Source organism: Pantherophis guttatus, chromosome 3, assembly GCF_059756535.1.
Source record: "Pantherophis guttatus breed Tessera chromosome 3, ASM5975653v1, whole genome shotgun sequence".
Taxonomy (NCBI): Eukaryota; Metazoa; Chordata; class Lepidosauria; order Squamata; family Colubridae; genus Pantherophis; species Pantherophis guttatus.
Window position 1 is genome coordinate 189,126,300 of NC_142065.1, and position 27,990 is coordinate 189,154,289.

Consider the following 27,990-nt stretch of genomic DNA (forward strand, 5'->3'; position numbering starts at 1 on the left):
GAATTGAGACATGTTTCTTCCTCTGAGGTGTAAAAAAGCAGCTGAGGAGCTCTGATTTAATGTCTGGTTTTTCTTTAGTTCTGCCCCCCCACCCTCCAAAATCACAGATCTCATATCACTTGGTATTTCATGGTTGCCAGTAATCTTGGTTTCCTCTTGAAGAAAAGTCTGGATATTATTTTTCTGAAGAAGACGAAGTAAATAAACAAGAGAAGGCTTAGCATCGCAGAATCGTAGCCTAGGAGCAGGGAAGAAAACGTCCCTTCGACGACAGCAACCGACAGGCTCAGCAGAAATCGAGAAGCCTCAATTAAAAAAAAAATAGGACTCAGTTGGGCTTTAAATTCTTTAATGGCGAGTCTCCGGCGGGACATAAAAAAGAGAGGCAGGGACAGCAGGCCGCGCGGTTCTGGAGTTGCTTCTCCTCCCGTTTTCCAGCTCCCTGAGGTGGCGGCGCTACCCTTCCGCAGAGCCTCCCGGCGCGGCGGGGCTTGACCTCCGGCCGTCTCTCCACCCCTTCGCGCAGATAGACAAAGGCTCAGCGCCTCTCTTCGGATGGGACAGGGAAGGAATTGTGCAGGCGCCGTCAACCGGGCCGCTTATCGCCTCGCCGTCGCCTCACCTCGGGAGCCCGGACCCACCTGGCGCGGCAGGTAAGAGAGGCGCGCGCGCGAAGAGTGTGGGGGGGAGATGTTTTGGCGCCAAATCCTATTCGCCCCGGGCGCCTTCTCAGTCTGAGGGAGTAAAAGCGTTGCTTGGTGCTGGGACTTGGCTTTCCCCCAAATGTGATTCCCTCTGGCCTGAAGGGGCACTTATGGGGGTTGGAGAAGGGGTCCCGTTGCCTGTGACAGAACAAAATCCGGCTAGTTTAGCCAGGCGTAGGGGAGGCGGCAAATCAGACTCCGAAATGAATCCTAAACTGAAGGGAGAAAGGTTTTATGGGGTCGGTATCCAGTCCCGTCGCCCCCGCAATACCTTAAATCAAACCTGCTTAGAGAAGGGAGGAAATGCCAAGAGGAAAGAATGTCCAAGAGGAAAGGAATGGCAAGGAATATTATTATTGAAGCGGAGCAGAAGTGGAACTCTTATGAAACTTTAATATAGGAGATTCAAAGCCGAGAGGAAACAAATGAGAGTGGGTGGTATTTTTGGGGGGTGGACTCTTCCTTTGCTGCCATGTCCTTTAAAACTATAGCTTTGAATTGTCTTCCCTCATCCTCCTGTAGATAAGTCTTGCCAGACTGTCCTCAAGGGATCTTGGCACTGTTCAAATATTTCCATTTACAGCACTCACTCCCACAGCCTTGTATCACTTATCTTATTTAAGAAGAATCATTTATTTCACTTAAAAATCTTCATAGCAGGAATCAGGACGTGATTCTCCAACAAGGTTTTTGCCTCTCATATGGAAACAGTGGCATTTGTTGCTGCCTTATCTAATATTGAAACCTGAGTGCTTTTTTTCAGTGCTGCCAATCAGCCTCCCAATTTATGAAGAGACCCAAAAAATGTTTTTCAGTGTGTTTTCTGATATATATTAGGGGCTGTCTGCAGAATATACTTAGTGCTCAAGAGTGGATCACTTAATGAGATCAAATTGGCATATACATGAATGGGACGTGAAAGAATCAGAGTCCCCAAATATCTGTAAAAAGTATTTTTCTAATTCATTCTAAAGTTTCTGCTAATGTTATTAGGGGATATATGTTAAAAAACAATGAGAAGCAAGGTATATTTTGTTCTTTTAGCATTGGTAGTTGGTGAAAAAGTTCATAATTTCTTCATCTTGTTACAGAGTTCTGCCCTGATTATACCTATTGCTTCATTCTTTCCTATTCTTGAAAATGAAAAGAATGATTTTATATTTCCTTTTGCTGGTTGGACTTTTTCCTGTTTCAGCCAGGGAACGACAGCTTCGAAGAATATCTTTAAGTCAAAGAAATGATGCTACTTTTCTTGGTAAGTTGCTGTTAGTTTGTGAAGCAAAGAAATGTGTATAATTTAATCTTCCTAATCTTTGCAGATGAGAGGCATAGGGACTTAGGGTGTGTGAAATAGCTGATTTCCATGGAAAAAGGAATAGCAAATGAAAGGGAAGTTAAATATTTTACTGGACTGCTGACTTGTTTTGAAATAAATCAGTAAAATAGAGCAAATAATAAAATTCGAGTTAGGATTTTGAGGAAACAAAATAAAATTTAAAATGTACACTTATAAATACATATTTAAATACATATTTAAAATAAAAACCACTTCTGAAGAAGGCATTGAGTTTACAAAAATGTGTACCATGACCATTTTCTTTACTCTTGTTTTTCTTTTCTATATTTCAAAACAGCTTTTCTTCTCTTAGTTTTATAATAAAATTTGGAGCAGGAAAATAAGCAGAAAATAGTTAATTTCCTCCATTCCCTCCACTGCCTTTTCAACCAAAATTTCTTTCTGGAAGTAGCTTATAATTTAAAAAGTTATACTGGGATAATGTTTTGTTCATCTGTATATAATTTATACATTTGGATTTCTAATGAAGTATGCATATTGGAGATACTACTCTCCAGTAAGATTAATTGTCTATTTGTATTATGTTTGAAATATGTAACAGCATTTTGGAGTAAACTAGGATAACTCTGTTGGAAGCTTAACTGTATGACATAATGCATAATTTTTCTTTCCATTGCTTATGTATAATAAATGCTTAATTCCCAGTAGAGGTTTGGCTTCCAAATTACAACATAAACACTATTTTTTCCTCCTTCATTCAATTTTTCCTTTTGAAATCTAGATTTAATGCACCCTGTTTAGTGAACCTCCATTGAAATGGATCAAAATTCTATCAGTTGTCCCTGTGAAATAATAGATCTGTTGTATCTAAAATAATGAAGCAGATATTATTAATTTTACATTAATATTATGTCATTTGTGATAATTCACATTTATATAATGAATCAAAGCAATGGAAATTTAATGTTGCCAGAGCAGAAATATCAAGAATATATATTGTCATTATTTATATTAGTGAATTAAAATGAACTGAAAGAAGACATTTCATGTCAGATCTTCTACTGTAGATAAGAAATCAGAGAAGAAATGGAGTAGTCAAACCTTATGATTTATGCTCCAATCACAAATGCAAACAAAGCAGAAATTAATAATTCTGTGGCAATTTATAATGTATAGTAATTGGAAATGTTGACCTTATATATGAAATTAAGTAGGAGGCAAATTAATACAATCATGCCAAGAAAATGCAGTATTTATAGTCAATATTATTCCTAGCCATTTAAAGAGTAACTGCATGGACATCATCAAGATAGGTAACACTAAACCAATCCAAGAATGCAAGAAGAAGCAAGAAAATGCAAGAGCCTGGGAGACAGGCTACCTAAGAGTATCTCTTTGCTCAGGAACTGAAAATTCTCCCTGCTGAAATCCAAGCAGAATGTTCAGTCTCTGAACAAAGAGACCATATGCCACGGTTCCTAGGGGCTCTCCTATTCCCGAGGCACTTTGTACTCCTTACTTATCTCTCCATTCAGAAGATGGAAATCCTTCCTGTCAAAATCCAAAAGGGATTGTCAGCCCCATGTGTGAAGATGTGTGTAGTTTGTACCAGGCCTCTGAGGACCTCCCCTACCTCTGTCAGGCACTCTGTGCTGTTTACCTTACTATGCTACCTCTTCACTGATGGGCTGAAAATCTTGCTTGGATTTCAGCTCCCTCTCATTTCTGGGAGCTGACTGAAAGAGCTCCCTGCTGAAGGATTTCAGCACCATGCCTTCTTCAAAGCTGAAATCCTTTAGTAAGGAGCTCTTTCAGCCAACTCCCAGAAATGAGAGGGAACTGGTAGGCGGCAACAGTTTGCACCTTCCCTGCTGGCTTCCCCATGGATTTCCTTGGGAAACCAGGAGAAAAGATTGCAAATGGTGATCACATGATTGTAGGTGCTTGGCAAACAACTGTAAGTGCAAGCAAGTTGCGAGGCAACTAGGTCACAATTACATGACCACCAGGGGAGGGAGTGAACAATGGTTTGTGATGGCCAGAAGTGCTTTATATGCCATAAAGCCGCCTTTCCAACACGATTGTTAATTTGAACTATTGTTAAGGGAACAGTCATAAATTGAGAACTACCTGTACTACTTTTGTCAATGCAGAATTCTGTAGATTGAGGTTAGTCCTTAATATACTGGTTATATTTGGTTATATGACAACTAAGAAGCAACAGTTAGAGTAGAACAACTAAATGGTGCAGAATTAAGAAAAGAATATATCCAGTCTGTATATTACAAACATGACCTGGATGATTAAGAATCTCTATAGATATCTAGATTGTGTATTATATCTTCATTTGTTAGTTTACATGCAGGATATATTATGAGAAATGCTGATCTAGGGAAAATATACATTTTAATTACACTTGATAGGAAAAAAAATAACCTTTGACATGCTGATAATGCCTTTGTAGTTGAAAGCAAGTTTTAATGGATCTATTGTTGGAATTGAAATAAGAATGAAGCTTTTCATTTTCTACATCATATTTAAAAACAATTAAGATTATGCCAATATCAACCCAATAGATACAGGAAGAGAAAAACCTTTATCTTGCTAGGCTCAATTCACAATGATGATAATTATAACTTTAAGAAAAAATGAGAGAAAAATTATGACAGATTTAGGTCAGACATTAAAATGTAGAAACAAAGGTATATTGTCAAGGCATTGTTTCCTTTCCTTTTTTTTGACCATGTATTGTTCAAGAGAAAGCTGTCTATAGACCATGGAGACTATATAAGAAATAGAAGGTAACTGGCTTCTTCAGTGATGTGGCTAGGAAAATTCTTTATAGGCTTTTTTCATACATAAATGATGGTGCAATGTTGCTTTTAAGAACAAACCCATATGTATCATTGGCTATAAAATTTTTAATTTAATTTTTAAAACTAAAAAATACTTTAGATAGTATTTTTTAAAATACTAACTTACAATGTTCAACTCTAGTTCTATAACTCATATTAAAATTTTTGTGGAGAAATCCTGTGTGCACTAACATTTATATTTTAATATTTTCTACCTGGAAATAAAACTTCTTACACTTTTTAGACACTTTTATTTTGAAGATGTTTTGCTTTATAAAGCTGATTATATACATTATCTTGTTTTATTCTCATTCCAGAAAATGCTTGCAGTAATAAACGTCTTGACCTTGTGTTCATCATTGATAGCTCTCGGAGTGTTCGCCCTTACGACTTTGAAAAAGTGAAAGAATTTATCTTAACCATCCTGCAGTTTTTGGACATTAGTCCCGATAACACTAGAGTGGGATTAATCCAATATGCCAGCACAGTCAAAAATGAATTTTCACTGAAGACTTTTAAGAAGAAACAGGATGTAGAGAGAGCAGTGAAAAGGATGATGTATCTTGCCACTGGAACCATGACAGGATTAGCTATTCAGTATGCAATGAACATTGCATTTTCAGAATCTGAAGGGGCTCGGCCACTCAGAGAGAATGTACCTAGAGTTATCATGATAGTGACAGATGGGAGACCACAGGATCCAGTTGCAGAAATTGCAGCAAAAACCCGAAATTCAGGAATCCTAATATTTGCTATTGGAGTGGGAAGGGTAGATATGAACACACTAAAGTCAATTGGGAGTGAACCTTATGAAGAACATGTTTTTCTGGTTGCAAACTTCAGCCAAATTGAATCACTGACTTCTGTGTTCCAAACTAAAATCTGTGGTAAGGTATTAAATATATATTTAAAAGGCTGTGTTAGACATACTGTTTTGGGAACTGCTTCCTGTCCCACAAGGCGGGGCACAAGGCGGACAAAGAGGCAGGGAGGAGATAGGCAGGTAAGGAGAGTTGAAAGCAGTCCCTTACTTTATTGAGGCTTGGGATTGGAAGGGACCAGGCCTGGAATGGCTTGGATTGCGATGGGTCCTCAGTTAACAATGGCAATGGGGATTTTAAGGATTGCAGTTGCTAAGAGGTGTGGTCATGTGATAGCTCGCTCTACAACTGCATCACTTAGTGACCAAAATTCTGATCCTAGTTGTGGTTGTAAATTGAGAACTATCTGTAGAAAAAGGATTATAAAGTGATGAGATTACAAGAAGAAAAGTCAACATGAATGGAATGAAAACCATAAATCGGTGTTTAATTAACAAAAACATTTAGTGCATGGAATTGGGAAACATATCTATATATATTAAAAAATGGCTCTGTGTGTGTGTGTGTGTGTGTGTGTGTGTGTGTGTGTGTGTGTTCCAGCATAACTCTGGAACACCTCGAGCAATTTCAACCAAACTTGGTACACAGATGTCTTACTCTCTGGAAAAAAATACTGTGGAGGTAAGACACTCCTAACACCCCTTGGGGTGGGGGTGTCTGTGTGTACATGTTCCAGCATAACTCTGGAACACCTGGGCTGCTGAAATGAAAAGGAATGAATTATATCTCTAGTGTCAAATCACAGTACTTTTGACAGTGAAAGTGTGCATTTTGGATTCAAGTTCTGTTAAGATACAGCCTGCTGTGCCTTAAAATGGCTTCTACTGTACAGCACAGTGGAGTTGCTATGATAACGGCTTCACAGTACTCCACAAGGGGCTGCCTCTGGTAAGGGGGATTGGTTCTTAAAACAAACAACAACACCCTAGGCCCTCAGCTTCAAGCAAAGAGGGCAAGTTGTCGGGGGAGGTGCCTGCTAATGCAGATAATAACCTCAAAGGCTGTTCCCTGTAGAATTTTTCCCAGGCTGTTTACCAGGACAATTATGTCTTAATTAAAACCCTGTAAATAAAATTACTTTAATTTCACACTATAGATATAATTCATTCCTTTTCCTGTCTAATACAGGATTGGGATAAATAACTACATGGGCAATGCTGGGTTATCAGCTAATTTATAATAAATTAAGCAAAATTAAGAAGTATAAAATAAGTTTTGATGCATGTTTTATCACTTTAACATGAACATTTTCTGTTCTGTTGATATTTTGGGGAGACATTCTTATGTGTTCATAAATTAGATTTTTAAGTCACTTTTTGTGCTAAATTATGTATTGCTTTTTCCCCCCAGTCCAGCATATGTGTAGTATAGCTCAACATGGTTGTGACCATTTCTGCATCAACATTCCTGGCTCTTATGTATGTAAATGTAAACATGGATATATTCTGGACTTAGATCGGAGAAGCTGTAGCAGTGAGTTTCATGTATTACTTCTTTTATAGCTCAATATCTTATAAATAGAACTTATGGTGGGAAGATGCAACACTTTGACCCAAGGACTGCATCACTTGCAGATTAGAGGTGTGCAAATATACCCAATCACATATAATATACACACTATAAAACAGTTCATAATCACAAGATTCACACACATTTCCACTCTTTCCAATACATATGCTTCCAATTACCAGTTTCCACCTGTGATTTTGAGCAACATCAATGAGTGAAAATAGAAAGTATTCTACCTTGTCTCCTAATCAGTTTTATAATCTTTATGGAGTAGTACCATATTTATCACTATCAAAAATATGTCTACTTTGGCAAAGTATTTAATGCAGATGAACATGGAAAGTTGGGCATTCTGTGGCCCTTGAAATGTTGCTGAACAACTGCATTCTTTATTATTACTATGGATTGGAGCTAATGGGAATTGACATTCAGCAACAATGGAAGAGTAGCAGATTTCCCTACACAGATTTTTTTTACAGAAATTTTTATAGGTAGAAAATCTTTATTACCTACCTTAGAAATTACAATAGATTTATATATTTGTTGTGTGCACTAACAGTTGAAAGTATTGACAAAATTTCACGGCAGAATTACTTATTGCAGAAACATATTAGGCATACAATCGATATAACCATCAAGGTTTCTCCTTCAGTAATGTCTAATAAAATGTATCTCATGTCTTTTTTCTTGTTCTACATTACTGACTGCTTAGCAGCAATGCTGCAGTATGTATTAGAGAGTTCGCTTTAAGATCAGTGTTCTTTGTCCAATATGAATTCAAGAGAATTGTGCACGTTTTATGTTATGTCTTGAATTAAGTTTTTTTTGTAGGCAAATGTTTAACTCAGTTCTTTTCCTCTTTCTTCCCCAATTTTCATGCTCCTTTCAGCATTTGTTATTTTCTCTAAATTCTCTACTCTCTACTCTAAATTCACATGTATTTTGATAATTCTAAACATCATATAATACCTATCACCGATGATTATATATAAGATGTAAATATATCTAAACTATAAATTTATAGTTTAAATAACTACAGTATACTGTACATGTGTTTGTAAAACAGCACTACAGCTGTTTTCTTTCCTCTCGCCATTCTTGGATCCAATTAAACTATACTAATACTGAAATCTGAGACTTCAATCCAGTTATCTATGATGAAATCCAAACAAACTCAGTAGGGTTTCCTGTTTAGTAGATTTGTATAGGATAAAGCCGTAAATAAATGAAACTATACTGTATACAGAACAGTAGGCTAAATATTGATAGTACAGTGTTGCAGTTTCTTCCAATGGTAATGTTCTGAAGCTTATCCTTGCCTAGTGAATATTATTAGAGATGGCTTTGCAGCTAATTAGTTAATTTAATTTGCAGCTGACAGACAAATGAAACAGTAAAGTCTAAGAATTTTATTTAATTTTTATTCATCTTTGCTTTGAACATTTTTAATCTTGCTTTGCTTTATAATGAACATTCAGTATTTTAAATAATCTTGGTCTGCCATTCAGTTTAAAAAATAATCCCAATCCCAGTTTGTGGTAACATCTGCATTTTGAAACAGTATTCTTTCCAGTTTCTTCCCATCTGGTATTTCACTCTAAAACAGGGGCAACCTTAACATTTAGGCAAGCTTGTTTTGTTACAGTTGATTTTCTCCAATTCCTCTGCTTAATCTTTGCAGTTGCATTTTGTGCTTCCTTGCATGTCTGTATTTGTATTCTGTACTTCTGTCAGTTGACCAAAGTGCAATTGTGAAATGCAATCTTATAATGAAGTTGTTTTCAGGCTTTTTGCATTTGAAAAGCCAACCCTACATAAACTTAACTAATCAGCAATTCCTGTAGAGGCAGAAGACAAAAACATTTGCTACTGTGACACTGGCTTTGTCAGAGCAACTGAGAATTAAATCCAAAGTGCTGTCATATGAAGAGATTTTGGGATCAGTGTTCATAATAGATGATACAATGTAATTCTAGATATTCTAGAATGTAATTCTAGCTATAATTCTAGATATAAATAATTCATACCAAATTCTTGCTATGGAGCAAAAATGTATACAAAGACTTTGGCTTTAAACCAGCTGATTATCTGATTATAATATTTGCTGCAGATGGACAGAAATAATTAAGGAGTATTCCAACAGACATAAAAAGGATTCTGTACAACAAAACATGCAAAAACATGCTTATGTCCAGTGTTTCCTTTCCGGAATAAAATGTTGCCACTCTAATTTAATCCAGAAGCTGAAAGATTTATATTTATATATTATATACTAATATTATATATTTCTTATTCTTTAATTATACTTTCTTAAACTCTCCTGGATATCTGAATGCCAAAACAGAATGCAAATAATTACTAATTTCTTGCTTCATATAATAATATTTTATCATTTTTATAACATTTCTAGTCCAGGATCTATGTGAGACTGAAAAGCATGAATGTGAGCACATATGTGTAAATACACCTGGATCCTATGTCTGCCAATGTTATGATGGCTATGAACTTGAAGAAGATGGGAAGAATTGTTTTAGTATGTATTTGTTTTCAATTGCACTAATTCATAAAGTAGTTGATGATTTCTGTTATTGCCCCTATATAATCCTGTATTTGCTGCAGAATTATTTGCTGCATTCAAAGATTTCTGGTGAGAATGTTGACTTCTTGCTTTAACATAGTAGGTTGTTTATATTATATAAAACATTTATATGAATGTCATTGAATGTTTCCTCAGTTTCAGAATAGCTTAAAATGGAATAGCATAGTTCAGAGAACGAAAAAGAATGAGACAAAGATGCATGCTTTCCTTATGTTTGTTTAACTTCTACAATGAATATTTTATAAGAATGGCAGGATTGGAAGAGATGATACTAGGAATCAAAATATGAAGCTAAAATAATAGAGATATGCCAATCCTATCTCTTCCCTCATATCCTCTATGCACAGTTTTGTTTTTCTTTTTCCCCCTCTGCCTTTCCCAGCGTAGCTTTATCTTCCTTTTGCCTCATTTTCTTATTTTTTTCTGCTGTTTCTGGAAAGAGAGTTGCAGGAGGAGAGAGAGAATGGATGTAGTCATGTATACTTCTGTGTTTCTGTACTTATTCATTCAATGAATATATTTTTGTCCCACCCTGCTCCTTTTAAGAGTGTGGTTTCTGACAGGTATAATACACACATGCATATATGCACATGTAATATGCTCTATACACACATTTACTGAGAAGGGAAAAAACCCTTCCCATTTCCAACCCATTTTATCCCTTAATTTGAAGTAGAGTCGGGATGACTGGTTGGAATTCAGCATTTACTGGCCAGTTAGCAATAGCACTTAAATTTATATACCGCTTTACAGTTCTTTCCAGCCCTCTCTAAGTGGTTTACAGAGTCAACATATTGCTCCCAACAATCTGGGTCCTCATTTGACCAACCTTGGAAGAATGGAAGGGTGAATCAACCTTGAGCCAGTAACAATCGAACTGCTGGCAGTCAGCAGAATTAGCCTGCAATACTGCATTCTAGCCACTGTGCCATCACGACACCACCCTGCGTGGCAGCAGGATGCCTTCCTGACATCACACAGTTCGCAACAGATATTTTTTCTTTGCGTCCTAGGAGAAAAATATTTGTCATTACCTAGGATTGAACTCTTAACATTCCAAGTGGTAGGCAAACATTTTCCGCTCAATTTATTGTGGAGGGAAAAACCTCCAAGAATTATTTCAGCAGAAGCTGACAAATTTAAAGTATGAAGCAAGGCACTGCATAGGACTTTTTTCTTTATTATAATTAAACTCTTTCTCTATTCTTCCTATTTTGCTGTTATTAATTGCTTACTTGGAGGCAGAAATAGTGATATATTTTCTATTAAATAAGTCTATATAAAATGAAGTACACAGATTTGTTTAAAAATTGCATTACAATTTACTATTTGTATTATTTCAAACTTATTTCTGTGATATATGCTTCCCTATTGATTGGAGCTTTATTACTGAAACTAATCAATGAATTATATCTTAAGATGTGGTGATGATTATAAAAGATTTGTATTAATATTGCATCTCATGAGGCAATTGAAAAGGAATGTTGTTTAAGAGAAATTTGATTTGATTTGTAATTTCCAGTAAATAATCCACATTTCTTCTGCTTGGGTATAACACAACAAGCTTGACATAAGAAACTGATGAAAAGCTTCCAAATATTGTTCAGTATCAAATGCTGCTGCTTTCGTGTCAGAAGCACTAAGACACTTCTGTATTGAAAGGATTACATGGTGATATCACTGTTGCCCGGGGAAGCCCGGTTGGGGGCTCCTTTCATGTCCCTGTTAATTGCCCACCAAAGTAGTACTGTACCTATTTATCTATTCACGATTATGCTTTTGAACTGCTAGGTGGGCAGGAGCTGGAGCGAATGACAGAGCTTACCCCATCACATAGCAGCACTCAGGTTTCAAACACAGGCTTGCAGTGTTTTATTCAATTGAGCCGCCACACTCTGTACACTACGTTGTTTTGTGAAATGATGTAGGGAACTTTAATACTTAATTCTATTTTTTCTGTAGTGTCATATTCTGATTTGTTAAGAATGAGTAATTTCAGTTCCATTAATTGCAATAAGATTATTTTAAATCAAAGTTCAGACCACACAATATATGCCTTTATAGACTTCCAGTAGTGAGCTTATCTATGGCTCCATTTTTTTTTCTTGTTGCATTTATCTGTTTAACAGAGTAGCAAATTTACTGGGCTATATGGACTTCAAACATACACTTACAGTAGTTTTATTGTAGTTACAACAATCCATTATAGATTGGTAATATGTGATAAGACTGTACTTTTAGTTGAAGAGTTGCATTTACCCAAGTATGTTTTGGAATAGGCTGTTTAAACTCTTAATAATGACAATAATAGGAATATGGACACATTTATAAATAACAATGCTTTTTTATGCCACTGAAATTTGTATAGAACTCAGCAGTAGGTGAAGAATTAGGAAATATCAACATTATATGCATTCAATTTTAAAGTTCTGTATCAAAGTAACTTGTCTTAAATTTGGTCTTGCTTGTGTTTCAGTTGTGGACTATTGTGCTTTAAATAACCAAGGCTGTCAACATGAATGTATCAATACTGAAGATTCTTATTATTGCCAGTGCCATATTGGGTTTGTTCTAAATCCAGACAAAAAAACTTGCAAACGTAAGTTATCCACATCTCGATTCTTCTATTTAATCCTTCAAAAGTTTAAAAAAACCTAATATCAACTAGCAACATCCTATCAGAAGGAGATTCAAAGAATGTATGTTGCCTTAAGGAAAAGACAAAAAGATTTGACCCAATATCTTTTATACAAAGAGCAGACAGACTGATGGTCAATGAGATGACATGCAATAAATCCATAAGCCCATATCTACATTACTTTACATTGTGATCAATATACCATAAAATGCTGAAGGGTCAGTTTTTGAATAAGACACCTCTTAAGAATGCTGAGGCATGGTTGGAGTATGGGGGGGGGAATGAAACACACATTCCTATGTTTCTAGGAATGCCTGTAAATTTTATATTATGTAATTTTTATATGAAGAACATGTTCTACCTCCAAATCTCCAAAGATAAAAAGTGCTCACTAAAACCAAGGTGCTAATCTTCATTACATTCTGTATATTTGGTACTTTCCAGTACTGTTCTTCTAAGAGTTTATTCTCAATCTTCAGGACCAGACCATTGTGCTTTGAAAAATCATGACTGTCAGCAGAAATGTGTCAATACAGATGAATCCTACTTTTGCCAATGCAACCAAGGATTTACTCTTAATCCGGATAAGAGAACGTGCAAAAGTATGTTGCCCTAAAAGTGTATAGTAAGTTCATCTGCTTTTATTTATCAACATTTCTGTCATAACATATACTTTATAATCTCTTCAATTATAACTTTAGAACATGCCTATGAAACTTCCTCCTCTCTACATTTCTTTATGTTCAAATAGTCATTCCTATGTACAGACAATGTTTATTCATTCAAGTACATGTGTATATACTTTTTTATTTTGTCAAAAGCTGTGTGCCAGATAGAGTATAACATGTGCATAAAAAGTCTTCCTAAGGAACAATTCCCATTTCTCTTGGAGTTCTATCTAAGCCCAAATCTAAACTCTTTTAGGGGAAAAATAAGTGTGATAGGCAAAGTCTAGATGATTAGAACAGATCATTTACATTTACATTTTTACATTTCTTAAATAGGAAACTGATGCAACACCATGTAAATAAAGCAGATTACCAGAAATGTCACAGATTTATATTAAATTGAAAACTCTAGCAGGATGGTGGGAACTGGGGTCTTAAGACTATCTGTGACCCTTAGCCTAATTTCTTAAGCAATTAAAGCTCTCAGAAGAATTAACTATTCATTTTCTGCCTATTTGCTTTTTAGAGAGAGAGAATTGAGTATCAAACTCAAGTGAGATTAAAAACAAGTATCTGAGGAAGAAAGTCTTAGAAAGATTAAGTCCCATTTATTATTTGCTATAGACCTGTTCATCATTTAAATTTAAATGTTTCTTGAGACAGATTACTCCTGAGAAAGTGCTCTCAATAGATAAAAAATGCCTGCTCTTTTCTGTACCATATAAAAGCATTCCAAATTAAAATTTGGTTCAGTGCTGAATGGAGACCAGAAGTATATAATTATCTAATATTTTATACCCAAATATTTTCATAATCTATCTTAATCTTTTAAAAAAAGAATTACACTGTTCTAATGCCTTATGTAAACAAAACCAAGGCAACTGCTTCCCTTTTTTAGTACTAAATCCAATATAGGTTTATTCAAGGTAGATTAGAGTAATGGATTTCCCAAGCCAAGTCATTTGGGACAATTAAAAAGCAGTTGTGGCCACTAAGGGCCTGAAGCAGGGCTGTCATCATGCCAATAGGCCTTATCACTAGCTGTGAGTCTCTGCAATTATTCAAGTTAACTGTACAGTGCCAGGCCTGCCAACCTCAGTAAAAAAACTCAATTTGAAAGCCAGTCCTCAAATTTAAATACCAGTCCCCAAAGTTTTGGAAACTCTAGTCCTCTTGATGCATCTTCTTGCACAAACACAACTTCCTTCAAGAATCTCAGGTATTTTTAATTTCAGTTTTGCTTTCTGGGAACATAAATGAAAGGTGAAGTTTTTAATAGCTATATATGCTGATCATTAATCAGTGTTTTAAAAATTACATTATTTTCCAGCATTTTTATCTGACATGTTTATTGGTTTTTTGTTTCCATAGGAATAAATATCTGCAGTTTAGGTAAACATGGCTGCCAGCATGAATGTGTTAGCACTGAAGAATCATATATGTGCAAATGTCAAACTGGATACATTCTAAACCATGATGGTAAAACATGCAGAAGTAAGTTAGATTATTTTGAAAGAGTAAATTGGCATATCAGAATTTTTATATGAATAGATGTCTCCTAGTAATATGTTGGCAATAACAATATTATGCCTTTAAAATTAACTTATTAAGTGACTTAATAAGTTTGCTTATTCCACAAATAACAGATTTGCCACAAAGCTCAAAAAAGAACAAATAAATGCTAGGAACCTTATCTTTATTTTTCAAATATAGATGGTTGTCAAAATAGTGAGAATGCCTACAACTTTTTTGGTTATTTATGGATGTTTACATTTAATTTTTTGAGATATCTCTGATACATAAAACTCTCTTGGTTCATGTTTGCAATTCTATAAATTACTGGTAAGAAACTTTTTGTGACAGATGCTGCTACATGTAGAAGAGAAAATATAAAAACTATTTTGTATCTGATTCTGTTTCTGAAGTTTTCATAGCTGGATATTTTATAGCCTGAAAATTCAAATGTTTTCTCTTTTACTGCTCAACATAACAATTCAGGAATAGATCATTGTGCTGAGTTCAATCATGGGTGTGAACAACTCTGTCTAAATACCAGAGAATCCTACATTTGCCAGTGCTCTGAAGGATTCATCATTAATGAGGATCTGAAAACTTGTTCACGTAAGTTTCTTGCACAAGATATTCTATAAAATTAAACAAAATAATGCTTAGATTGTTTTCCATAATTTCTAGCAAAGCTTTATTCAAGTAGAATTTCACATTAATCAGCAGTGATTGGATTAAATGGTCAAAGAAAGCATATGCTTTGGCAAACTACTCAGAAAAGCAAAGGAACTGAGACATAGGGAGAGAGATTTTACACAAAATGTGATTCCATTAAGAAAACACAGCAGTAAATTTCAGTTTCATAGAAGTAAAAAAAAAGAAAACAAATAGAAATAAAAAAGAGGAAGAGTGTATTTCAAAACAAAGAGAAGAAGTGTTACTATTCTCTTTTGAATTATTGTAAGAAGGCCTTGTCACAAGTGTCAGTAAGTGCAGCTACTTGTGGAAGTTTAAGCATATGTAACTCAAGTGATATACTGTACATACTAAATCGATAAAGAAATATGCACAGCTAAATATATCCTCACCAGCTGCCACTGCCTAGATGAGCAAGGATTAACATCAGATAAAAAAGCACAAAACAGTATCCAAATCAAGGTTCTACCAAGGCAAAAACTACACCCCAAACAATGGGAGGGCAAGCTAGTGTACATATGCAGGGAGCAAATGCCACACTCACTAGCACTGATGATTTTACTTAATCACGTAATGAATTGTCTGCAAGCAAACAACCATACTCAGAGAGCACCAATGACTCCACATGTCTACTACTCATTGAGAAACATTTCAGTTTTTTAAAGATACCATTGTTTCATTGATTCATCAAACAATTGATTATTAAAACAATCCATTTCATTGATAAAGATTTCTTAAAGCTAGTTTTTCCTAAAATATGAGATATGCCAAGAAATGTCTTCATGTCACCTCTGTCTATCCTCAGACAGGGTTTGGCACTTACATATAATATAGTATATTTTATATAGTAAATCAGGTTAAAGATTTGAAATATTATTCAATCTTTATTCCATTTATCTTGCCTCCAGTTTCTTTTTCTTGTTCCTCTAATTTCTTTATATCTTTTAAAAATTATATACCCCCTTAGGGATACCCCCATAGGGATGGGGTAGGGACCCAGTCCATCACTCATCATGGTAACGTATTAGGACAGGCACTCCTATATCTAGTGGGCTCACCTCACTACTCCAATGACTGGAGTAGTTTAAAGAAACACCGCTTGCCCCTTTTTCACCTGGTTTTGGGCACAGGTGAAATTAAAAGAAAAAAAACTTGCTACAGAATAATTTGTTTTCTTTTGTCTTCTCTAGGAATTTGTCTCTTTTTTGAACCAGGAAACGATAAAGAAACCTTCAATAACAGTTTAAGAGGAAATAGTTCACAGAACAATTACTTTAGCCCCAAATAAACCAGGGCTGTTTGTGGCTAGAATAAAGAAATATCATCACACACACCCAACTCCCATTCCCACTCCAATCAGTTGTCTGAATTGTTCACATAACAAATAGTGACAATTAAACCCAACAATTTTTTAAACAGCATATTATAGAGTATGTACCTATATAAATTAATTAATTATGCTTAAACTGGTTCTCAGGAGCAGATTATTGTTTGCTGAATGACCATGGCTGCGAACATTTATGTGCGAACACTGGAACATCTTACATTTGCCAGTGCATTGAAGGATATGTGCTTCAGAGTGATGGGAAAGCCTGCAAACGTAAGCTTGATTTTAGTTGAATTTTTTCTGTATCTTTTTGCCCTTAAATATGTATTGCACAAAATAAATTAATAAACTTGTAGCATGGCTGAATTTGCACAGTAAAAGTCTGAAAGTTTCAAACATACTCTCCAGTGGTGGGTTGCCCCCGGTTCGCACTGGTTCTATAGAACCGGTAGTAAAACCGGTGGGAGGCCCCACCCACCGACCCCGACGTCATCAAAACACTTCTGTGCATGTGCAGAAGAGCGCGCCTGTGGCCCCGCTTCAAACCAATAGTAAAGATAAGTAGAACCCACCCCTGATACTCTCCCAGAATACCACTGAGAATACTCATCCTTGTCCTACCTCCTACTCTGTACTTCGAAATTGGTTGATAATTACCACTGCTGCCATCTATAAAATCTTCTGGGGGTGCCATACTGGCACCCTGTCCCTATTCTCAGTGTGTGTATCAATATATCTCAAACTGATAAAATGGCAGTGAAAAAATAAAAATAAGAAAAAGAAAGAAAGAAAGAAATGAAGATAAGTAACTAGAAATACCAGCTCTTCAATTTATTTACATCACAGATAAATAGAATCAAACTTTATTTTTAAAAAGTGAATGTCTTTTAAAAAATCCAATCACCAAGGAAAAGAAAGGTTTTTAAAGCATATGCAATGTTCCAGTTTGACCTGTAGATGGTACTGGTCCCCTGAAGACTAATTTACTATCCCATAGACGCCATAAAAAAGAGATGGATTATAAATGTAAGAAATTAAAAACCCTCATGCAAAACCTGAAGATACGCATAAAAGACTACCTGAAATACACAGATTTCCTGACCTTGAAGATTGAGATATTACAAAAGACAACAAAGATTAACTAACAATAGCAAAAATGTCTAATACAGGTTTCTGGCTGAAATGTTCACATTCATAAAAATAAATAGGATTCTTAGAACAAGTATTTTTATTGCTTTTCTTTATGTGGATTTTCCTTTTTTCCTGGAAATTTGAAATGGTTGATTCTGAGGCCTTGAAAAAATGTGAAATCCCAGTTTCTGCCTTTGGCGAACAATTTCTTTCTTTGTTTCAAATGGACTCAAATCTCCTAAATTCAACAAAGCGAAGAGCTTGGAAAAATTGGTTTTGAATGTGACCAAGAACACATATCTGTACTTGTAAAGGTTGATAGAACCTCTGAGCCTGTCTGGCATGGAAATGTGTTGACTGTGAATGTCAGTGTGGCCTGTCATTCATTAAAAAACTGTAGTTATTAAATAACTACACCCCCTATATAAATCAAATAGTATCTTATTGGCAGGAAATAGATGCTGACTTGGCTAAGGTTTTGTTTTGTTTTGCTTTGCTTTGTTTTTTTAAGATTTGTGAACTAAGACAAGGAATAAAAATAGGGATTATGAGGTAGGAGCTGTTGGGAAGCAGAGCAATGCATGTTTATTTTAACATTTATTTTTTGTCAATTTAAAACATTGCATTGTCAATTGTTTTTAGGTACAGATCTTTGTAAGCTGGTGGACCATGGATGTGAGCAACTTTGTGACAGTGATGGTGAATCATATGTCTGCAAGTGTCATGAAGGATTCAAACTAAACAAGGATAGAAGAACCTGCAGAAGTAAGCAAACATCCCTGAAGATAATTTATCATGCTAAAAAAGGAATGAATAATCAACATCATTGATTAGGTTTCATGTCCCTAAAGAAGTCTATTTCACAGTTGAACAATCTTTTACCAAAAATATTAAAGTTCAATCAAAATCTATTTATTTATTTATTTATTGGTTCGATTTATATGCCGCCCTTCTCTAGAGACTCAGGGCGGCTTACAACGCGTTAATCAATAGCCTTCATACTTTTGTATATACCTGCTTAGTAGGGCTTTCGGGCCCCCCCAAGCAGTATTCTTTTTTATACAAAGTCAGCTTATTGCCCCCACAATCCGGGTCCTCATTTTACCTACCTCGAAAGGATGGAAGGCTGAGTCAACCTTGAGTCTGGTGAGATTTGAACTCGCAGTAATTGCAGGCAGCTGGCAGCTAAGTGCTACTTAACAGCACTTTAGTCCGCTGCACCACCAAGGCTCATCCTTCCTTAGGATTTAAATCCATCTTTTCCTTATCTGTCTTCTAGACTAACTCTGAAAATTTTTTGTCATCTTATGCATGACATCCCTTCAAGAACTTGAAGAAGCTTACCATATTTTCTTACAGGCTTCTCTTTACCAAGCTAAACATACTCCAGGGTTTCCAAGCTTTTCTCATTAATTTTTCCTTACAGGCCCTTCATCATTTTGGTTGTTCACCTCTGGACACTTTCAGTTTGTTAATATCTTTGTAATGTCTAGAATTTGATATCATATTGTAGGTACATAATATTATAATACAATATTTTAAGTGTATTCTGATCAACACAGTATGTAGAGGAAAATATTTTTATCTCTTCTAAATGCTTACAAAATGACTGCTTAGTTATTTATTTGGTAGCAGAAGTTTTGTTCAGTATCAGCAATAAGCCAATTTGCCTGTAGTTACCCAAATCCATTTTCCCCCTTTTTGAAGAAAGCAACAAGATTTGCCTTTCTCTATAACATTACATACCTCTGTGATTGCTCAAAGATCACAGAAAAGGGCTATTAATTATCTATTGTAATTCCTTTAGGACAGATATTAATCTGGTCTACGAATTTTAATCTCATTTGTGGTAGTTGAGTGCTCCCTAAATGTCTCATTATTTGCTTTCACTTGCTTATTTTCTCTTTGTGTCAGTTGTTCTACTTAGCTTTATTTGAACACTTTCTCTTTTGGGAGAAGAACAAAGCAAAGAGTTGAGGAGCTTTGTTATTATCTCCTTACCTGTTGTATTACCATCTTCTACAGGTGACTGCATTGCTTCCTTTTTCTTCTTTTTACTATAGATAATAGCAAAAAACTGAAAACCACCCTTTGTTTAGCTTTGCTTGCAAGCCTAAATTCCTTTTGTACTTTTAAACTTTTCTGGGGATATAAGCTACTTGCTAGTTTGCTTCCCTGGTGATTACACCCCTCTTCCATTTCCTTTGCTTGACTCTTTTGACTTACATAGGTCAAATGTTTCCTGTCCCTCTGTATTTCCTGTTTTCCATCCCATGTTTTTCCCATTAACATGATATATGATTATACTTTCAATATCTTATTTTTGAGAAATTTCCAAACCTTCCATGGCTTCCTTTGATCTGACAATTTCTGTCCCCAATACTGGGCCTCATATCTCTCTAAACTTGTAGAAATTGACTTTCTTGAAATTCAACTTGCATATACAGGTAAGAAGTTACGTATTATAGAAAATAATATTTTTAGTATATCATATCTTTAGAAAGTTTTTACAAGAAATCTCTTTGATTGTACCCAGATCAAGATGTCTGCAAGTCCATTGACCATGGGTGTGAACATATCTGTGTTAATATTAATGATTCATATGCCTGTGAATGCCATGAAGGATTTATTTTATGGAATGATGGGAAAACATGCAAAAGTAAGTAATTTATATCTATCACCCCCATTATTATTTATTTTATTATTGGAAGAAGTCTCTCTCAAAAGAGATCCTGACCATGTTCAGACATTATATTAAACTACAGTTCAGTGCACACCTGTGCAACTTTTAAGGAGAAAAAGAACTGCATTTGATATTTGAGTAATATTTTAAGAACTCTAGTCCCAAAAATAAGTAAAGCTGGAAAAAAAACAATACTAGGACTAAGTTAGAAACTGAACGCGATTTTAATGAAATTAGAATTAAATTACAGTAAGGTAATTTCAATTAATTTAGAACTACTTAACATAGTTGTTATTGCATTTAATTAGTTTGCACTACCCATTCTTTCAAAAGGAGCCCAAATAGCAATTGGTGAGATGTGTCAGTGAAAGGATTGCATCTTGAAGCATCAGAGATTTCTCTCTGCTACTTTATGAATAAGTCTTCACTAGTGGCTAATGTATGAATGTGATAAATCCTTAAGTTGGAGAAATAGATTCTTTTGCTGACAATATTCCATTATTTCATTTGTTCATTTTATTTTAACAGGATGTAATGAAGGCCCAATTGATCTGGTATTTGTGATAGATGGATCAAAAAGTCTAGGAGAAAATAACTTTGAAATTGTCAAGGAATTTGTCTTGGGAATTTTGGACTCTCTTACAATATCTCCCAAAGCTGCACATATTGGTTTGTTGCAATATTCCAGCCATGTTCGCACAGAATTCACACTGAAACAATTCAACACAGCCAAAGATATGAAGAAAGCAGTGACACAAATGAAATACATGGGGAAAGGCTCCATGACCGGGCTTGCGCTGAAACAGATGACTGAGAGAAGCTTTACTGAAGCAGAGGGAGCCAGGCGCATCTCAGCAAATATTCCCAGGGTGTCAGTTGTGTTTACAGATGGACGTGCCCAAGATGATGCTTCTGAATGGGCAGCTAAAGCAAAGCAAAGTGGTAGATTAATATTTATTAGAAGTGTAAACAGTAAAAGAAATACAAAAGAAAGCAGCAAAAGTAATGCTGCTATTACTAAGTTACAGTATATACTGTACGGTATCTTTTTTTAAATCTAGAGCTTTTTATTAACTTCTAGAAGGATTCTGGAGAATCTCTAGGAATGAAATACATACTCCTTGTTTGATGTTAAGGAAGGTTTGGAAATCTTACACTGGACTCAATATAAATTTTCAGTTTCCAAAGCCACATTTCCGGGGAATTCTGGCAGTTTTAATCCAAATGTATTTAGAGGAAATTAACTTGCAGAATACAGTGATCTATAACAACTAATTCAGATAAATATTATAAGCATGAGCACTTATGAATAAATTTGTCCATAGAATGCCAGTCTAAATGAATTTATTTACATTTGTGACTCCCCTATGATTCTGCAATCATAGTAACAATAATAGGCAATGACTAAATACGTATTTTTACATCAAAGCAATTAGATGTAATCAACTTTGTAAGAAACTTGAGGGGCACTATATTTTGGTTTTGATCATGATAAATGAAAATAATAGGGCTTAGCTTAATCAGAATTAATTTGCCCAATTAATTTCTATTATATTAAATGTAACTTGCTTCATCTGAATTAGAACTCTTGCATTTTATTGTTGCTTTTGAAATGCTCTCTGTAGATAAATTTTTGAATACAAATCTTTTCTATTAATTAATAGTGCTTAAATGCTATATTTCAATCTTGAACTATATTATGAAATTTGTTTCATTTTTAGGAATCACTATATATGCTGTTGGAATAGGGAAATCGATTGAGGAAGAATTACGAGCAATTGCTTCTGAACCTGTTGAAAAACATATTTTTTATGCTGAGGAATTTAAGGCCATGGAAGAGATCACTGAAAAACTGCAGAAAAGAATCTGTGAAGGTACTAACTAAGCACAAAATGATATTCTAAACAAGAAACAATATAAAACTAACACAGATAGAAATTTAGGAGTCCATTGGATTTGGACGACTAAGACATTAAAATAAATAAATCTGCCCATTCCTTCTGAGCATCTGCATAACTGCTGGAATATATGTAAAACACAATCAGCAATACACTAGTAGGACGAATAATATTTCTGTAATCTATCACTTAAAAAGTGTATAGCTTTATTTTAAGGCCAAAGTCATAAATTAAAGTATCTACTACTTTAGTCACTTTAACAAAAATGACATGTACAGTTCAAAACTCCACAAAAATCCTTCCCTTTTTACACACTGCATTATGATATATTGCTAAAAACTATCTAGGACTATTTGTAAAATAATGTGGGATGGATATTCGTTAATGTAAAGGAACTTTCCATTTGTGGTAGTCTCTGTGTTCTCACAATGCCATCCTTGGACTGAAAAAGAAAAAGACTCATTTGCTTACTTTTTCACTTGATGGATATCTGTGGCTTATCAGATTTCAGCATCCATCATCTCTGATCTTTGGTCATTCAGGCTGGAGCTAATGGGAGACAGTCCAACTCCATGCACCTCTTCTTATTCAATAAATATTAGATTAATGGACTCTCTAGTCCTTCTGATTATTTCCTGTGTGCTTCCAAAGAATCATGAGGAGCATTTTTAAAAAGGGTTTTGTTACATATTTTCCATAAAGCTCTATGATCCTCGAAACATTTCCCAATATCTAAGATTATAAAATCAATATAAATGACCCAATTCACATCTGAATAGCTAAACATAATCAGTAACAAACAAACTATGCCTAATTTTATTTATATTCAAAAGTTATTCTAACAACTTAATTTTTAAATTACAAAATCTGTTGCGGTATCTGGCTTGTTTGTAGTTGACTATCACAATCTGACTGCAATAAGTCCTATTTTATTTCATTTTGTCAACATTTTTTCTAGATCTAAAGAATTACCAGGAAACAACAAATCGGCTTCATTCAATGAATTTACTTTCTGAAGGTTTGAAATTATCAGTGTGTGCATGTTGTTTTTATTCAGTTTGATTTTTTTATACTCTGCCCTTGCAAGAAGAAAAGCTGTGTCATTTTTATTGTAATGATACTTCTTAATTAGATATAGAAGGTGTAGAGAAGGTTATCAGTTTTAGTGACACCTGTGCCACATATAGTAGTTACTGATAACAGTAAAAACAGCAGCAGTTTTGCCACATTTTGGCCATATTTACCACACAAGTACTAATTCTACTCTGTCCAGGTTAATATTTCTAATCCAGAAATTATTATGCAAATCTTTATATTGCTTAATATCCATCAACAGGGTGGTTCTTTTTGAAACACACACAAAGAAACCACTTCATAAGAGGATAAAATATAATCTCACTTCTGGTCTCACTGTGTTTTCCTCTGTAGAACCTGAAGCATCTACCTTAGCAATCACAGATGTTCTTTCCTGTTCCAATTTTGCTGTGCATCATAAATATCTTTTTAAAGAAAAGCAGTTATGGACAAAAGCTTCAGGTAAAATTTATTTCCATTTAGACCATCCATTACTTTGTATAGCTATAATAATTTATCTTCTGTCATATTAAACAGTTGTACTATGCATCCACTTTGATTGTCTAGGATTCTTGGGATATATGTTGTAGAAAAAGGCAGTTTCTCACTTATTATGTGTCTTTTTGTTTGCAAATATGAAACCACTGAATTTCCACTTAGTAATTTGAAACCCTTGTTTATAATTAGTCTTCTTATCTAAACCTTGAGCAATTGCATTTTTATTATAGTGGTTACCATAACTCAGTTTAAAATACATGCAATGCATTTAACTCATTTTAATGAGTCATTTTAATATCAGATGTCTCTGTTTTCCTACAGCAATTAAAAAAGACTGAGAAAGAAACTTTTCTAAAATTATTTTGTCATTTCATGAATTCCATTTTTCCAATGAGTTCAATGGACTAAAAACAAAATAAATTTTGTAGTGAATGAAAATATATTTCTTACTATTTAACTAAATACACTCCACCTATTTTTTTTCAGCAAATCCTTCAGATGACAAGAAAAACCTATGCAAATGTGAGAATCTTACAAATTTCCAGAATTTCGCAACTACTGAATTTAGGAAACTAATTCAGCAACATATCCTTTCTGTGTATCTATTACAGTAATTCTTCATATAGATTTTCAAGTCAATATATTTGAAAATGAATTACATTTCTACAAATGTAAATACAGGCATTCAAACTTCCTCAATCAATTTTAAAGTGCTGGTCTAGTCATCTGTCCAAACATACTTTGTCCCTAAACCCAATCCTATTCCATGGTAAGGAGATTAATTAGCGGGTGTTTCCTTGCCAGCTATTAATTATATGTAATCTAATTGTGTGTGCCTTCAAATTAGTATTGACTCCTAGCTACTGCCTGGCTTCTATGTAACACAGTATTTTATCTATCTATCTATCTATCTATCTATCTATCTATCTATCTATCTATCTATCTATCTATCTACCTACCTACCTACCTACCTACCTACCTACCTACCTACCTACCTACCTACCTACCATGTTTTCCCGAAAATAAGACCATGTCTTATATTTTTTTGAACCCTGAAATAAGCGCTTGGCCTTATTGCCATGCGTTCAAAAGCCCGATTGGGCTTATTATGAGGGGATGTCTTATTTTGGGGGAAACAGGATACCTACCTATCTATCACACAATTATGGTGATATAATCATCACAATTATATAGGTCCTTTAGGCGACTCACAGAACTAGTCTGCTATATGGATTAAGTACCAAGCTATAAACCAGGAGACTGAGTTCTAGGCACAAAGCCAACTCAGTGGTCTTGGGTTAGTCATTCTTTCGCAGCCTCAGGAAGGCAACAGCAAGCCATTTTCAAAGATCTTGCAAAGACAACTGCAGACTTATCTAGGCAGTTGCCAGGGATCAACGATGATTTGAAGGCACAAAGCCACAAAAAGGCAGCTTACAACAGCAGCAATTTAAATGTAAAACCAAGAATAAGAAATAGACAAAACTGCTTTAAAAAAAGCACCTACTGTAGGCTTAAATCTTAAAATCTTTTCTAGAAAAGTTCTTTTAAGAAAGTTCTGATGAGTGGCTAGGATTGAAGCCAAACATGCTTCTCATAGAAGGCTGTTCCAGAGGGGCTGGGCTAACAAAGGAAATTGGTTACTCTAACTTCTGAAAAATGGAACCACCAGGTGCTTTTCCTGGCACGATCAAACTGATCAGGGCCCATTTCAATGGAGATGAAATTGGTCTTGAAGGCTTCTGTTGCCAAGCCATAATATAAGTACTTTTCTCTTAGTTATTTGAAAATTTCTTGCAGAATTTGGCTCCTCGAGTCCAGTTGACCCCTAGATGGCAACAAAGAGCTTATTTCTTTGCAATTCACTGGATTTTTGCAGCCCAAATCTGACATTTCTAATTCTGCCCTCTGGCAAACTTTATATGGTTTATGTGCAAATGCACTACTCATTTTCTCATATTATGTTCTTGTTCCAATATGTTGGTGTTTCAATACATAGAGGGAATTATGATGATGAATAATGCTAAATCTCAGGATTGGTTTTGCTGTCTTTTCATGAATGGCAGTACCATAAGTATTTAGCCTACTAGTACACTGTAGCTAATGCATCACTCTTTAAGAACATTAATGATGAAGCTGAAGCACAAACCCACTCTAGCTGCAGTTTCAAAATACAGAATGGCAGTTTATATAATGTCGCTTGTTGTTCAGTTGGCTCCTTATGCGACCTGATGGGTATCATTAAGATTGTTGATGATTATTTCTTTAAATAAGCTCATTATTGTCATTGGCAGTATCTACCCAACATATATTCTGCTGGCCAATTTCAACTGCCTTTGATTCTTCCAATCATTGGAATGTTTTCCAATGATTTTTGCTGCAGTTTGGGCTCAAAGGTATATAGTGTCCATCGGCCATATTGACCTAGGGTGCCACCTACCATCTTTTTTTTTTAATTTGATTTATATACCGCCCTTCTCTGGAGACTCAGGGCGGCTTACAATGCGTTAAGCATCTGTGTGAAGATTTGTATTTTTAGATTGATATGCAAGGAAGAAGCAGTATTAGCACCTCCTAAAATTTGGTGCCTTAGATTAGCCATGTCCCTAACATTACATGTCCAAGGTATTCCCAACAATTTTCTCCAGAGATCATAATTCAGAGGCATTTTGTTCCACCTTTTCTGAAGGAAAATTCAGGCTTTTAAAGCCTAATTGTGAAAATAAGAGCCTTGATAATACATATTTTTGATGTCAGTGTGAGATCCATTTTATATTTTTTATTTATTTATTTTTAATTTGATTTATATGCCGCCCTTCTCCGGAGACTCAGGGCGGCTTACAATGGGTTAAGCAATAGCCTTCATACTTTTGTATATTTATACAAAGTCAAAGTTTTGTATATTTATACAACTGGGTCCTCATTTCACCTACCTTAGAAAGGATGGAAGGCTGAGTCAATCTTGAGCCTTGGAGAGATTCGAACCAGCAGTAAATTGCAGGCAGCTGTGTTAATAACAGGGTGCTTAGACCACTGTACTATCAAGGCTCTTTGATAGTATTTGATAGATATTTGATCCAGATCAGCCAGTCTTTCTCCCAAGTAGATGTCTATTTTATGGCTACGGACACTGTCAGACCCCGCACCGCCTCCAATGCTGGCCACCCTCCACCTGGCTGATGACGATCTTCACTAAGGCTTATTTTTGGGATAGGGCTTATATTAGGCACACTTAAAAATCAGGGTAGGGCTTATTTTGGGAAAAACACAGTACTAGCAAAAATTGCTGGCCTAAATATTTGTGCCAAAAGGAGTCTGCAGATTTCTTTTTCACAGTGATGATCTTATGTTCTTAGAGAAGCCTCAGTCTAAGCCACTTCTGGTTATTTTCTAAATACAACCAAACCATTTAACTGCTAACATAGAAATGGACATCTAGAGAAGTGGTGTTTGCAAGAACTATTACAACAGGTGACATCATAATTCTTTAGAATTCATTGCACAAGCCTAATTTTGTGTGTGTGTGGTATTTCATATATGAACATAAGACTAGGTGTTTATCTTGTTTCACTTGATGCCTTTGGAAAAACTATGAACAGGATATTACTATTGATGTGACAATGTACTTTCCCACATTATATATACCAATGCAATTAAAACAATTGCATTACAGTTTACAACAGAATTATTTGAATAGTTTTATGGTCAGAAGAGAATTTTAAGTTCCACTTGTACCATTTCTTGAACTTCAGTAGCTCAGCAAGGATTTCTAACTCTCAGCTGTTTATTATACACAGGTAGCTCTGATTTTGACTTATTTCAGAGTTTTTCATTTTAAAAGAAGTAACTCTAGATTTCCCAAGCTTGTCCATTATATGCGTAGATATTCTCAATATTAAATATTGAAGCAGTCTGAAATTATTTTCCTTAACTTGAAATTACTGGAAGAAATGTCAAAAAGAATAGAAGCACTGGAAAATCGATTAAGATACTAATAAAATGACCTTAGCAGCAATATACCTTTGT

General features: G+C 35.0%; 1 protein-coding gene and 1 long non-coding RNA gene across 3 annotated transcripts; one reads left to right on the plus strand and one right to left on the minus strand.

The window, feature by feature from the left end:
* The first annotated feature begins 7 nt into the window (after positions 1 to 7).
* On the plus strand, positions 8 to 27,979 carry MATN2 (matrilin 2). Of its 2 annotated transcripts, none has more exons than XM_087890799.1 (18): positions 8 to 653; positions 1,796 to 1,959; positions 5,174 to 5,743; positions 7,088 to 7,210; positions 9,657 to 9,779; positions 12,322 to 12,444; positions 12,963 to 13,085; positions 14,523 to 14,645; positions 15,150 to 15,272; positions 16,831 to 16,953; positions 18,454 to 18,576; positions 20,348 to 20,470; positions 21,023 to 21,436; positions 22,216 to 22,368; positions 23,351 to 23,410; positions 23,821 to 23,928; positions 24,451 to 24,547; positions 27,905 to 27,979. In XM_087890799.1, exons 2-18 carry the CDS (start codon positions 1,845 to 1,847, stop codon positions 27,957 to 27,959), a joined length of 2,679 nt encoding a protein of 892 aa, XP_087746925.1. In that variant the 5' UTR covers positions 8 to 653; positions 1,796 to 1,844; the 3' UTR covers positions 27,960 to 27,979. The 2 variants fall into 2 exon arrangements, with proteins under 2 accessions (XP_087746925.1, XP_087746926.1); XM_087890800.1 differs by lacking the exon at positions 8 to 653 and adding an exon at positions 695 to 943.
* On the minus strand, positions 20,703 to 23,034 carry LOC117668531 (uncharacterized). The gene is made up of 2 exons (XR_004592308.2): positions 22,864 to 23,034; positions 20,703 to 21,418 (listed from the first exon to the last, which is right to left on the minus strand). It is a non-coding gene; the product is annotated as an uncharacterized LOC117668531 (long non-coding RNA).
* Positions 27,980 to 27,990: the final 11 nt, after the last annotated feature.